The sequence below is a fragment of the Protomyctophum bolini genome (assembly GCF_963924005.1).
Source record: "Protomyctophum bolini genome assembly, chromosome: 11".
NCBI classification, from domain to species: Eukaryota; Metazoa; Chordata; class Actinopteri; order Myctophiformes; family Myctophidae; genus Protomyctophum; species Protomyctophum bolini.
Genome location: NC_137872.1, coordinates 40,831,527 through 40,847,040, shown reverse-complemented (window position 1 = coordinate 40,847,040; position 15,514 = coordinate 40,831,527). Strand labels below are relative to the sequence as shown.

The window sequence follows — 15,514 nt, the reverse complement described above, 5'->3', positions numbered from 1 at the left end:
TGCCCACTGCAACAAGGCCTACAAGACCAAGGTGAGTAGACGACAGGCCCTACCACTGTGCCCACTGCAACAAGGCCTACAAGACCAAGGTGAGTACGACGACAGGCCCTACCACTGTGCCCACTGCAACAAGGCCTACAAGACCAAGGTGAGTAGACGACAGGCCCTACCACTGTGCCCACTGCAACAAGGCCTACAAGACCACGGTGAGGAGGTTGACGACAGGCCCTACCACTGTGCCCACTGCAACAAGGCCTACAAGACCAAGGTGAGTAGACGACAGGCCCTACACTGTGCCCACTGCAACAAGGCCTACAAGACCACGGTGAGGAGGTTGACGACAGGCCCTACCACTGTGCCCACTGCAACAAGGCCTACAAGACCAAGGTGAGTAGGTTGACGACAGGCCCTACCACTGTGCCCACTGCAACAAGGCCTACAAGACCAAGGTGAGGAGGTTGGGTGGATATACCACGATTGATCCATCAGGAGAGAGAGAAGAGAACCTCAGTCACAACAATGTATCAGCTTTTGGTGTTTTAAGCATTGTTATATTTTAGCCATTGACAAATAGCGGATCTACAAGTGCATAGTGCGGCACCGAGTGCCACGCTTACGAGCTTGAAGGTCTGCTGTTTTTTGAGAAATCGTGAAAATGCGGCACAAATCTTTGAATGTACATTCTTTCAGAGCGAACGTTTTAACTCAAGTCTTTGCTTCTGGGAGGATCCCTGGAACAACATATTATCAGACGGGGGGGGGGGGGGGTCTGAGGCCAAATACATATAATTCTGGGGGTCCTTGACATTAAATAGTTTGAGAATGACTGACATAGAAACATGGGTTTTTTCAGTCACTGTCAGGATTAGAAGGCATTGGTAGAATCGTTCCCAAGTCTAAATGGGTTAAGTATTATGTTATACTTTAGCTATTGGAAAAATAGCAGATCTACAAGCTCGTAGCGCGGCACCGATTGCCAGCAGTGTTGTTTTTGGCAGTAGATTTTTATTTTAGTTTTAGTCGTAGTCTTGTGAATAGTTTTCATTTAGTTTTAGTCACATTTTAGCCTTAGTCTAGTTTAGGTCGACTTTAAATATCACATGATTTTAGTCGACTAAATCTACACTTGATTTAGTCGACTAACATTTTTCTCCTTGGTTTTAGTCGAGGAAAACAACACTGGCCCTAACCCTCTACTCCCTCCTCCAGAACGCCCTCCAGGTGCACCAGAGGACCCACGGCCAGGACAAGCCCTACGTGTGTCCGTTCTGCAGCCGAGGCTTCCGGGAGAAGGGCTCTCTGGTGCGCCACATCCGCCACCACACCGGGGAGAAGCCCTTCAAGTGTCCCAAGTGTCAGCGCGGCTTCGCCGAGCACGGCACCCTCAACCGCCATCTACGTGCCAAAGGTCAGTCGAATTTTAGTTTTATTATTTACTTTAACCATTTTGACCTGAGATCAGATTCTAAAAATGTCTTCTACATCCTGACTAATGTTTCTATGTCAGTCGTTCTTAGATTTTTCAAATATATTGAAGATGTAATTGTGTTCCCAGGGGGGCTGCCATAAGGACAGTAGTTTGTATATTGAAGATGTAATTGTGTTCCCAGGGGGGCTGCCATAAGGACAGTAGTTTGTATATTGAAGATGTATTGTTTGCCATAAGGACAGTAGTTTGTATATTGAGATGTAATTGTTTGCCCATAAGGACAGTAGTTTGTATATTGAAGATGTAATTGTGTGCCCATAAGGACAGTAGTTTGTATATTGAAGATGTAATTGTTTGCCCATAAGGACAGTAGTTTGTATATTGAAGATGTAATTGTTTGCCCATATGGACAGTAGTTTGTATATTGAAGATGTAATTGTTTGCCCATAAGGACAGTAGTTTGTATATTGAAGATGTAATTGTTTGCCCATAAGGACAGTAGTTTGTATATTGAAGATGTAATTGTTTGCCCATAAGGACAGTAGTTTATATATTGAAGATGTAATTGTTTGCCCATAAGGACAGTAGTTTGTATATTGAAGATGTAATTGTTTGCCCATAAGGACAGTAGTTTGTATATTGAAGATGTAATTGTTTGCCCATAAGGACAGTAGTTTGTATATTGAAGATGTAATTGTTTGCCCATAAGGACAGTAGTTTGTATATTGAAGATTTAATTGTTTGCCCATAAGGACAGTAGTTTGTATATTGAAGATGTAATTGTGTTCCCAGGGGGCTGCCATAAGGACAGTAGTTTGTATATTGAAGATGTAATTGTTTGCCCATAAGGACAGTAGTTTGTATATTGAAGATGTAATTGTTTGCCCATAAGGACAGTAGTTTGTATATTGAAGATGTAATTGTTTGCCCATAAGGACAGTAGTTTGTATATTGAAGATGTAATTGTTTGCCCATAAGGACAGTAGTTTGTATATTGAAGATGTAATTGTTTGCCCATAAGGACAGTAGTTTGTATATTGAAGATGTAATTGTGTGTTCCCAGGGGGCTGCCATAAGGACAGTAGTTTGTATATTGAAGAGGTAATTGTGTTCCCAGGGGGCTGCCATAAGGACAGTAGTTTGTATATTGAAGATGTAATTGTGTGTTCCCAGGGGGCTGCCATAAGGACAGTAGTTTGTATATTGAAGATGTAATTGTGTTCCAGGGGGGCTGCCATAAGGACAGTAGTTTGTATATTGAAGATGTAATTGTTTGCCCATAAGGACAGTAGTTTGTATATTGAAGATGTAATTGTGTGCCCATAAGGACAGTAGTTTGTATATTGAAGATGTAATTGTTTGCCCATAAGGACAGTAGTTTGTATATTGAAGATGTAATTGTGTGTTCCCAGGGGGCTGCCATAAGGACAGCGGCTCTCCACAGCCCCCTGACATGGCGGTGGTGGAGCTGACGGAGGTGACGGAGGAGCAGACGTCGGTGGACAGTCTGGCCACGGCCACCATCATCTCTGAGGACCCCCAGACGGTGCTGGTGGAGTTCTCCTCCATGGTGGCGGACACGCAGGAGTACATCATCGGGGTGAGCGCCGCTATAGCACAGGATTTCAGGGTTGTTTTCGTCGACTAAACTATGACGAAAAACTAAATAAAAACTAAGCTGTGGTGACTAAATCTATACGACTAAATATAGTGACAATTGCGTCAACAAATTAAAAACTAGACTAGAATGTTAGGAAGGGACTCGTGGACAAGAGATCCAGTGTAAGTCATTTTACAGTTAGTTGCATGCTGAACATAGCCGATCTGCAAGCTCACAACGCGTCGCAGTTGTGAGCTTGTAGATCTGCTATTTTCAGCAAGTGTAAAAAGTTAAAACAGTGATGGCATCAGGCCTGCAAAAATACATTTTAGTCGACTAAATCAACTTTTAGTCGACTGAAACTAGACCTATTCAAGAGACTATGACTAAAACTAAAATAAAAAATATGCTGTCAAAAATCAACACTGCAGCCGATCACGGCATTTTCAAATGATCGGAAACGAATCGGGAGCAAATAAAAAATTATATTATTATATCATATTATTATATTATTATTATATTCGCTTCTCACCCTTAAAGGGATTGTTCAGATTTCTTGAACTTTAGCTGTATGAAATACCATTAATATAGTGGTTGCAACTGTATTAATTGATTGCCCGAGTCCCGTGGTGGGAGTTCTGCTCTGGTTTTGGTGAATATTAAGTAGTTCCGGTCATTTTGTGGGGGGGGGCACAGGGGCCACACATTAAAAGTAAATAAATCCACAAAACTAACGTCATTTGTGTTGTTGACCTATTTCTAAAATATTAGCGGCTACAGTACACACACCTGTGCGGTTGTTATACCAACATGTACAGTATAATCCATATACACAGTACGCACACACACACACACACACACCTGTACAGTTATCCATGACGACATGTTTGTCTTGTTCTCTTTCGGTCTCCTCCAGACTACAACACAGGAGGCTGTGGAGGCAGGGGAAGTTACACTCATCCAAGACACTCACAATCAGGTCAGTGCACAGCGCACACACACACACACACACACACAGGAGGCTGTGGAGGGAGGAGAGGTTACACTCATCCAAGACAGTCAGAATCAGGTCAGTGCACGCACGTGCACACATTCACACACTCACGCACGCACGCACACGTCTATTACTATACTTGTGAGGACATCAACATTTTAGGACAGCGATTTTAAGAATGCCTGATCAACTTTGCCCATTTGTAACCGTAAGCCTAAAGCCGAAAGATAGCCAATCTACGAGCTCACAACGTGTCGCGCGTATAGGTTGCCTATTTTGCGGTTTGTGACGCCACCGCACGACTACGTTATGAGATCGGAAACTGTGTTATTGAAATTGGAAACGCCTAACCTCTAAATGTGTAATCTCAACCTAAACCACAAACTGAATCTTTTAAAACCACACTAACTATGGCTGACCTTTTACTTAAGTCGATTTATTCTGCCCTCCCTCCATCCTGACGTAGATGACACACTAGCCCCCAATGACCCACACTTTAACCCATTTTGGGGCGGGAACCCCTTTTGGTGTTTTAAGCATCATGTTATGCTTTAGCTGTTGAAAAATAGCAGATGGTGCCGCGCTATGAATTTGTACGTCTGCTATTTTTGAAATATCGTGACAATGTGGCGCAAATCTTTGAATATATATATATTCTTTCAGAGCGAAGGTTTTCAACTCATATCTTTGCTTCTGTGCGGTCCCTACACAACAACATATTTTCAGACGGGGGTCGGTGGCCAAAATACATACATTTTTTTGCGGGTCCTTGACATGAAAATGTCAAGTTTGAGAACCGCTGATCATAGAAACGTGGACTTTTCAGAAAACTGTCATGATTCAGAAGCCATTTGTATAATCGATCTCGGGTCTAAATGGGTTTAAAAATACAAATTTATGTAACGTTCCCCTTATACCCAGGATGTGTTTATTGAGCTAATAAATATAAAACAAATGAAATCCCAGTGGTACCTCTGAGGACCACCTGTTGAACATAGACACAGAACGGTCGATGCCTCCTTCGGCTCTGGGGCTCTGGAGAGGAGGCAAGCTTTAGTTGGGCAATCTGCCAATAAAGCTCCTTTTTGGATTTAATTCATAAGTCCCAGAAAAGATGCGCTGCTGTGTTTGGCCCAGTAGTCACTTGAGTGGCAGCAGCAAGAGCGTCACTTCTCGACCACTTGACTTCCTCCTTATTAGGGCTGTGAATCTTTGGGATAAATCTGGGTTTTTAATCAACACTTAAAGGAGAATTACATGCTAAAAGGCTTTCTTCCCTTTCTTTGTAGTCGTTACGTCCCCACCAAAGAGGTCCAGGTGTTATTTTGTGCAAAAGCTCCTTATTGGCTATTTCCCCTACCATAAGCCTTAAATGAATTGCATTGAATTGAATGGGGCTATGGGGTGTTGTGCTAATTCAATTATTTCCATCGCTCAAAATTATATATTTTTTGTATATATCGTCTCTTCATAATGTAAATAATATCCCAAGCGGCACAGTTTACTACTTAACGACTACAAAGAAAAGTAAGAAAGGTAAGAAAGCATTCTAGCATGGAATTCTCCTTTAACCTCTCGTCGTCGTTGTCGTTTTTGGTCTCTCTCTCTCCAGATGGGCGACCACATCATCAAGGTGGTGCAGCAGATGGTCAGCCAGTCGCGCATGATGGGCGGCGCCAGCGGCCGTGGCCGCGGCGGCGGCTCGGCCCACCCCCAGATCATCGTGCGCAACATGTCGCTGGACGAGGCGGCGGGCTCCGCCTCGTCGGCCTCCATCTCGGACTGCGGCGACACCATCACCATCGCCACGCCCGAGAGCCTGACGCAGCAGGTGGCCATGACGCTGGCCTCGGCCATCAGCGACGGCACGCTGCTCGCCACCGCGGGCTGCGGCGGCGGTGGTACCGCCGCCGTCCTGGAGACCGTGGAGGAGGGGGGGATGGTCACCGTGGTTACGGCCACGGTGGTGGAGGAGGGGGAGGGGGAGGGGGTGGTCGAGGGGGCGGAGGAGGTGCAGGAGGGAGCGGGGCAGGAGGAGGAGGAGGTGTATGTAACGCTGACCTCTGCGGACGACGATGTTGATATTCAGACCGTGGTCGTATGAAGGAAGACTTGGGGGTGGGGGGGGGGCATGTTGGACCTTAACCCATTCTGACCTGAGATCAGATTCATACGAGGTTTCCACTGGACACACACTGGTCTGATTAACCCATTCTGACCTGAGATCAGATTCTAAAAATGTCAGTCGTTCTTAGATTTTTCAAAAATAGCAGACCTACAAGCTCGTAGCGCGCCACTCGGTGGCGCGCAATGAGCTTGTAGGTCTGCTATTTTTCAATAGCTAAAGCATAACATGATGCTAACACCAAAATGGTTTCCCGGTCAGAATGGGTTAAAGGGACACTTCACCCTTTTTGCAAAAAAATATATGTTAATGACGTTTAGAAGCTTTAGATCACTTTCCTGGGGGTATTTATGTGTGTAATATGTGGTTTTAGATATTTTAGATTGTAGCAGTGAGCCTGTTGTCTCTGATGTCATGGACACTGGTCTCACTACCTTCCTGGACTATACCATTCCCATAATTATTTGGTGCACTGCTCCTCCTTGTGGATAGGGGGGAGAGCTGTCTTACTGAGACAACATGTAGTCCAGGAAGGAAGTGAGCCCCTAGTGTCCATGACATCAGAGACAACAGGTTCACTGCTACAATCTAAAATATCTAAAACCACATATTACACGCATAAAGACCCCCAGGAAAGTGTTCTAAAGCTTCTAAACGACATTAACATATATTTTTTTGCAAAAAGGGTGAAGTGTCCCTTTAACCCTCGCCTCACCAGGCTTTCCACCAGCCTTGGTCGCTGTTCCCAAGAAGTGCCGTATGATACGTCCGGTTCGGGTAGCGGATGATATCGTCACGTCATGGTGTTGTTTTGTAGTCGTAATCGGGCAGGAACAATCAAACCGGAGGGCGCTATAAGTCCACGGGGTTCATGTACTTTTTTTTTATTTGCATCGGAATCCCAATCGGGTGGATTTTTTTTAGATCTCGTATAAGAACTGTGTTAACAAATCATCCCGGGCCGTTTTCACTCGTATGGATATGAAGAATCACCTGAATGAGAGAAGACGCTAAATGTTACCGCTGCTGAATTAGTTCCATTTTCGCTATAGAAACAGACCGTATCAAATATGAGTGACTGACTGTCATAAACGATACAGAGACATCTCCCGCGACCCCCCGACAATATCGCCCGCGGCAGTTTGTTAACTTTTGGAACGACAGTTCTTATACGAGACGATTTTAACACGGTATGTGCCCTTTCATTCTTTCAAAAATAGCGACGTGAGGTTCCCACATTTTGACCCACATTTTTCTATTTTTTCTTTTCAAGACGTGTACGTCCTGGGCACTATATGCGGTAGTTCCTAGGACGTCTGTGGACGTCTTGGGCATATATTGTGTTAAGATGACCCCATGTTATTCTCCATGGAGGGAAAAACTTCTATGAACCAGCGAGTGACATCAGGACTTCGCCGCTCCACGGTTCAGAAGGACAGCTTGCCATCCCAGAGTGGAGTGGGCGGGGCTTAACGAAGGGATAATTGTTCCAGTCTTTAGGCCCTTCCCTGCCAAAGGTCCGTTCGGTGAGGTGCCTTACTCGAGGGGCAAAACAGTTACCCCGGGTTTCTTAACCCATTTTGACCTGAGGACGATTCTACAAATGCCTTCTAAATTCTGACAGTTTTCGGAAAAACCCCATGTCTCTGTGTCGGTGGTTCTCAAGCATTTTCATGTCTTTAAGTACCCTCAAAGATATAATGTAATTGGCTGCGGACCACATTTGAAAATATGTTATTCCAAGGACCCCCCCAAATTTTCATGATTTTTCTAAAATAGCAGACCTACAAGCTCTTAGCGTGACACTCGGTGCCGCGCTATGAGCTTGTAGATCTGCTATTTTTCAATAGCTAAAGTATAACATAATGCTACAAACGCCAAAAGGGGTTCCTACCCAAAATGGGTTAAATGGACACTTCACTCTTTTTGCCAAAAATATTGAAGACACCTTCCTGGGGGTCTTTAATATGTAATATGTGGTTTTAGATTTTTTTTTAAATAGATTTTAGCCAGTGAGCCCAGTGTCTCTCAGTGTCATGGATTCACTTCCTTCCTGGACTACAATTCCCATAATGCTTTGGTGCACTGCTCCTCCTTGTGGATAGGGCGAGGGGCTGTCTTACTGAGACAACATGTAGTCCAGGAAGTAAGTGAGCCCAGTGTCCATGACATCAGAGACACTGGGCTCACTGCTAAAAATCTAAAATATCTAAAACCACATATTACACACATAAAAACTACCAGGAAAGTGTTCTGAATCTTCTAAACGTCATTAATATGGATGTCCCGATACACTTTTTTCATTTCTGTGTGAGCTGATACCGATACCAGGGAATAATATTTATATATTAATACAAAAAGAAGAAATATCTTATTTTGAAGTCCACCCACCGGGAATAGTGTTCATAGTAGCTATATATCTCGTGTTGTGTTTATAGCAGACTCCTCACTCAAATGTGCACTTGCAGTTTGGGGCAACTCCAAAGCAAACTCCACATGCCTCAACATTTGATTTACCTGCCATAGTGTCAACCCCCCTTACCCCCTGTGTCGGATCGGTGGTTAGACTGGCATATTTGCCGATACCGATATGAACCAAATAAGGGCCGATCCGATACGTTCCCAATACCGATACAGTATCGGGACATCTCTAGTCATTAACATAAGTTTCCCTCTCGATATCACAACTTGCCCAAAAACACAGACGCTATCTCTATAGTGGAAATGAAGATGTCGGTATCATTATGGACGTGTTGCCCAGCCCGACCTCCACGAGGCGACGAATGACTTTGATTATTTGGAATTATGTGCACCGTGGTGGAAGGAACATTATGGAAGGAACATGACTACTGTGTGAAGATGAACGTTTTTGATCCAGCAATTTTAATTTAAAAGGCCAAAGTGTGTACATAATGATTAATTTTATAGAACGACCTAAAAAAAAAAACGTGTGTGTGTGTGTGTGTGTGAGAGAGAGAGAGAGAGAGATAGATATTGCCTGGGTGATTTGTGGTCCAACATGTGACAAGTATAGGCCAACACAACAAGTACAGTACACTTATAATACAGTGGTCTATTCCAGGGGTTCTCAACGTTTATTGGCTGGGGGGACCCCCGGAAATGCTTTTGGCCCCTGGTCTATTCACCCTGACGGGTTGAAGTGTACACTTCATCCAGTGGTCTATAATTCACCCTAACGGGTTGAAGTGTACACTTCATCCAGTGGTCTATAATTCACCCTGACGGGTTGAAGTGTACACTTCATCCAGTGGTCTATAATTCACCCTGACGGGTTGAAGTGTACACTTCATCCAGTGGTCTATAATTCACCCTGACGGGTTGAAGTGTACACTTCATCCAGTGGTCTATAATTCACCCTGACGGGTTGAAGTGTACACTTCATCCAGTGGTCTATAATTCACCCTGACGGGTTGAAGTGTACACTTCATCCAGTGGTCTATAATTCACCCTGACGGGTTGAAGTGTACACTTCATCCAGTGGTCTATAATTCACCCTGACCGGTTGAAGTGTACACTTCATCCAGTGGTCTATAATTCACCCTGACCGGTTGAAGTGTACGCTCCATGCAGTGTCTATAATTCGCCCTGATGACGTTTGCATCAAATAAATACTATTTTCTAATGATTTCCCTGGTCTTGTGTGTGTAAAAAGTGAAAAACGAATGTGATTCCCATAATGAGTCAAAGTGTAATATACAGTAAGCACACTCATGTACAGTATAGGCCTAATATATGCCCAAGTTATATAGAGCGTCGCAGTCCCGCCCCCTCGAGAGAGACCCGGAAAAATAATCCCCCGTTCATTTTCCACCGTAGACCTTTCAATAAGTATTTATTTAAAGACGTTTAACGCCGTCGACAAAGCCAAACTCTTGTCGTGAACAAATCATGACAATAAACACAATGTTCTGGGGCCGAACAAATAATTAGAAAGACACAAATATTGTGTCTGTTGTCATGATTTGTCACGACTTGAGTTGGCTTCGTACGGCGCTTAAAAGGTCTTTAAATAAATACTTTTTTGGGGAATTATTTCCTGGGCCTGGCCTCGTCATGAAAGGGGGCGGCGACGCTCTGTACTTTGTATGGATGCTGAAAATCACTGATGTTTTGCTGAGAGAATGTGTTGCATCTTCAACAGTCACAGCTCAGTCACAAATTATAAAGCCTACATATAGGCTATACTTTGTTTCCCAGGATTCCGCAGGTTATTTTTTCCCTTTACACTAAGGCCCTCATTTATCAACCGGGCGTACACCAAAATATGGCATTTACGGCATTTACCATTTCCGCAAAACCTTGAACGTGAGCCAGTACAGGACAAAAATCACCTCCGGTCGGGAGCTGTCGTAGGCTTTGTCCTTTTTCTGTCGTACACAAGCGGGGGAGCATTGTCTGAACTGCTTGCTGACACACTGTCACAGGCATCTAAACATATTTTCACTCCTAAAATGTATAAAACTAATAATACATTTTGTAAAGTCATGTGAAATTGGTAGGATATAGGCAATTAAAATCGCACAATTAAAAACAATGTTGCAGGTTAGATGCTTAAGCCATTTAAACAGTGTTTTGCATGAGAGCATGGGGCGGGCACCAAGGCAAGCGCGGGGAACTTTTTTTATTGGCATTTTCCATCGTGTAACCGCATGGTTCCCATACGTTGTATGGTCGTATTGCAGTTGTTCATGTCGCAAAAAACGAGGGCGAGGCTTTATTTCATAGGGCGTGCCAGATTCATTTCAGGCGTCACATTCATCACTGCTAGGAATGAAACTAAGGTATAGCATCAGCTGTTTGCGATCACTTTATAAATGCCGTGGCGACGTGGGTGTACTACGAATTTGGGGCAGATGTTTACACAAATGAGGACCTAAATCTCTTAACTGAAAATAGTACATCTACCGATGTCTTAGATACTCCGAGCTGCAATGCGTTGGCTCAACACTAGGGCGTTGGGCTTTTTCGCCCCATTGGTTTCAGACCGCGATGGAGGTCGGTCTATACCAGGCATATGCCCGGTGTGGGCCGACCCTCTGGTGGGCCGGTCTGGGGCCAAATGTTAACCCATTTAGACCTGACACTAGATTCTACAGAATGTCTTCTAAATCCCCCCCCCCCCCCCCCCCTTATTTTAGAGCTGAATAAAAGAGCTGAATAAAAGTCATTTGAGGTCACATTGGGACGGGTATACCGTCCTAAAGTCGGCTCTTGGGTGCTATACTGAGAATTTCTGACGAGCCGAAATCATTTCGGCACTATACACTATAAAATAGGAGTATTAATCGGCCCATACTGTATATTAAAATATACACGGCATACACGTAGCCTATACACAACACATCTTGAAGATGGGCTGGTCAGGTGGGTGGTCCTTTAACTGTGTGTGTGTGTGTGTGTGGGGGGGGGGGGGTAGCCACACAGATGGAGTGGGGGGTGGATTCATCACCACCAGCTTGGTGGTGGCACATTCAGGTCAACGCTCACCTTGTTGCTCTTCTTCCTGTGTGTAAATGGTCTCACACACACACACACACACACACACACGTGGAACGATCTCCCACATTGTTTACAGTACAGTACTGATCGACTTTTCTTTTTATCCCACGATTTTGCAACCCATTTTTCTCACCCGCAGTGTCAGCGGACTGACCTCATGCCTCCTTCTATGCATGAGGAGTCCAAGCTGCTTCTTTTAACCTGACAGGGGGGGGAGTTTCCCTGGCTGGACATAGTGCGTGGAAGGAACACATCAGGCGCCCCGGCTGGCCAGGGGGAGGTAGTTTTTTAGAGACCAGGATTACTGCATGTTTTTTGTGAGGGTAGCCTACCTACCTACCTATACCCTATAGGGTAGGCAACCTTTGGCACCGGTGCCAACATTGGCACTAAGGGGAGAGTAATCATTGGCACACTGGCATAAGTGTGAGAGAGAGGACTTTTGGTTTAAAATAAACTATTTAAACTTAATCAAATAAGTCCCTCACATTTGTATGTACAATAAATTACATCCTGCACATACTGTAATTATACATTCATTAAAACTCTGAACTCTGACTGGGGAGGGAGTCTGGGAGATACGTGGGTCATTGCTCTGAGACTAATGATCATTATAACAATGTGAAAGAAAATATAAAAAATAAGGATATTTCCGTGGACAATCAAAATGTGTTGGAAATGTTGATGTGGTGTCATTCAAATTAATGTTGACATGGCACACTGACTATCCAGAAAATAAAAACATGGCACTTAATTCCAAAAAGGTTGCAGACCCCTGCTATAGGGGACACCGAGAGAACATGCAAACTGCTAAATGTGTGGGTTTTCAAAGTGATTAGAAAAGGTCGTCCTAATTTTAAACTGGGACCTTTCTTTTTTTATGCCGAGTATGTGTGTATTTTATTCTTATATGAAGTCATTACGACGAGATGATTGAGACTGGATGGTGGATACGATAGTGTAATGTGAGCACATTAAGATGTGCTCACATTACACAAACGTACCCCTTTTTGGTGTTTTAACTAAGCATGATGTTATACTTTAGCTATTGAAAAATAGCAGATCTACAAGCTCATAGTGCGCCACTCGGCCACTCTGGTATTTTTTTTAAATTCGTGAAAATGCGGTACAAATCTTTGAATATATATTCTTTCAGAAGACTTTTTTTTTATTTCGACGTCCTAAACCTGAGATCATGTCAGTGGTTCTCAAATAGTTTCATGTCAAGGACCCCCAACAACATATGTAATTTGAAAAGATGTTGCATGAAAATATGTTGTTCCAGGGACCCCCCCCCCCCCCCCCAGAAGCAAAGATTTGAGTTAAAAAACGTTCACTCTGAAATAATATATATTCACAATGTGTGTGTGTGTGTGTGTGTGTGTGTGTGTGTGTGTGTGTGTGTGTGTGTGTGTGTATGTATTATATGCTATGGGGATTGGGGAACTAGCTATTGCTTATTATTCTTGTAGTGGCGTGCCCCTGCAGTCAATCAGTCACAGTGGATTGGCGGGGAGTCTATTGTCCCATATGTCGAGTGGAGGGAGAACTCAAACAATCCTCTTGACGTGTGTGTGTGTGTGTGTGTGTGTGTGTGTGTGTGTGTGTGTGTGTGTGTGTGTGTGTGTGTGTGTGTGTGTGTGTGTGTGTGTGTGTGTGTGTGTGAACACAAGACCACCTTGTTATGGACAAGTTGTGACTTGCGCTTATGCTCAGCTGTCTGTTTGCTATAAAGGTTGACAAGGACTCAGCTGTGTTGACAGTTTGTTCTTAACTTAAACAGCTGAGGTGATTCCTCTCTTTACCATTTATGTGTGTGTAGTTATAGCCATATTGCTTACATGTTATTCATCTGGCGTGTGGTGCCATAAATTCTGTCGGACAGATTAAAAACTGCTGTCATGCAGTGGATGATGTTTACAATGTAAATGTTTAATCAATACAGCTGGACAAATTTGATTCTAATTGCTTCGCTGCAATTTCATTTATTTTCTGGGCATCGCAAAATAAATCGGGTTCCCTTACTTATTACATCGGATCATTCAGTACACTGGCCTGGGTGTGGAAATAACATAACATTTTTGTGTTATGGTTGTAAATGGTATTTGTAAAAGTGACTACATGCACTATATTTGCTAAACTGTGGGATGGGATGATGGGATGGGATGAACTTTCATCATCTCCAAATGGGAAAATGGTGCGAGTAATGCACGCTTAGGCTTCGTATACACATATCAGACGAACATGCTCTGTGCTGTCATGTCCTTTTTTGCCCAGATAGGTGTTTTTGCACATTCCTTTTGTTGTTGTTTTCAAATAATTATGCTGTTCTCAAACAGTCTTATCTGCAACAAAGCACATGAGACAGAGTGTGTGTGTGTGTGTGTGTGTGTGTGTGTGTGTGTGTGTGTGTGTGTGTGTGTGTGTGTGTGTGTGTGTGTGTGTGTGTGTGTGTGTGTGTGTGTGTGCCCGCATGTGCGCTGACCCCCTGGTGACATTTGAAAAGTCAGCATTCGTGATGTGTTGGCTGCCTGGAAGTTAAGTTAAGTCTTATCTGCAACAGAGACAGAGAGTGTGTGTGTGTTCAAGTTGACCCCCTGGAGTCAGAAAATAAGATTCCCTCTCGCTTCTTCCTCATACTCGATATGCAAAGAGCTTTTAATGAGGTCCAGGTTGTTTTCTTGTGCCTGAACACCTGATATAATGGGCCACCTTGTTCAGTTGCTTTGCATACATTTACTGCCCTCAGGCAGTGTCAGTTGATGATGCTCTAGAACACTTCTTATTTTCTCCCCACCTTGAGGATCCATAACTACAAACCACATACTAAAGGCACGTGAAAAGCCTAGACTACATTTATTACATTGCAGAGGACAAATTCAGAGCAGACATGCATTTGTCTTTGATTGAACTTGAATGTGGAATGGCCTCTTGTCTGCAGACAAACATAAATTTCTCATTGCCAGCTCTACCCAGAAGGTATACACAGTGTATAGCTGACTTAGTACAAACCCTCCCTCGCACTCAGATCAGCCAACGCATGGGAAGCTGGAGGTACCTTCACTAAAAACGCCTGGACAACGCTCCACACGTCCCAAACTCTTCTCCCTTCTGGCTCCAAAACTATGGAATGCACTTCGCATCACAGTCAGAACTGCAGCCTCACTCCCAATCTTCCGCCGTAGTCATTATGACCTAATGTTTTGCTGATTGACAGTGTCACTGCAGCTTGGTCAGTGTCTGGGCCAGCCCAGGTATTTAACCAGGCTCCTGATCAGGCACAGGTGTTGCCAGTGGCAGACGGCAGAGGCTAACAGTTTTCTACTGTGTTCAGGAGGGCTGGTCCCCTGTGTTTGTTACAGTTTCTTTCTTATTATTGTATCTGTATGTTGTATAGGAAAATGACTGCGGAAAATAAAGCAAAGTTAACCCATTCTGACCGGGCACCCATTTTGGTGTTGGCATCATGTTATGCTTTAGCTATTGAAAAATAGCAGATCTACAAGCTCATAGCGCGCCACCGAGTGGCGCGCTACGAGCTTGTAGGTCTGCTATTTTTGAAAAATCGAAGAGCGACTGACATTTTTAGAATCTGATCTCAGGTCAGAATGGGTTCATCAGACCAGTGTGTGTCCAGTGGAAACCTCGTATGAATCTGATCTCAGGTCAGAATGGGTTAAACTCAACGGACATGTTTTGGAGATCAGTTTCTACTGGCACACGTAAGAGCTTCCACCTGGCCGTCAGCAACCAGTAGTGCCATTAAGTATAGGACTTTAGGCACGACAACTACTTTTTTAAGTGGTGCAACCACTTCTACATCCAGCTTTGTCCGTGTACATACCT

The 15,514-nt window shown here is 43.9% G+C and overlaps 1 protein-coding gene and 1 long non-coding RNA gene across 2 annotated transcripts in view; both read left to right on the top strand.

The window, feature by feature from the left end:
- Window positions 1-6,127, top strand: part of e4f1 (E4F transcription factor 1) — a gene marked incomplete at its 3' end in the record, with an annotated part of 18,849 nt that extends 12,722 nt beyond the window's left edge. Inside the window, exons 11-15 of the mRNA XM_080775229.1 lie at window positions 17-148; window positions 1,210-1,408; window positions 2,842-3,029; window positions 3,946-4,008; window positions 5,636-6,127. Coding sequence (XP_080631355.1) covers window positions 17-148; window positions 1,210-1,408; window positions 2,842-3,029; window positions 3,946-4,008; window positions 5,636-6,127 — 1,074 coding nt within the window. The remainder of the gene's footprint in view (window positions 1-16; window positions 149-1,209; window positions 1,409-2,841; window positions 3,030-3,945; window positions 4,009-5,635) is intronic.
- Window positions 6,128-6,645: 518 nt separating this feature from the next.
- LOC308324482 lies at window positions 6,646-9,794 on the top strand. Its single transcript, XR_013964918.1, has 2 exons — window positions 6,646-8,615; window positions 8,753-9,794. It is a non-coding gene; the product is annotated as an uncharacterized lncRNA (long non-coding RNA).
- The last annotated feature ends 5,720 nt before the right edge of the window (window positions 9,795-15,514 follow it).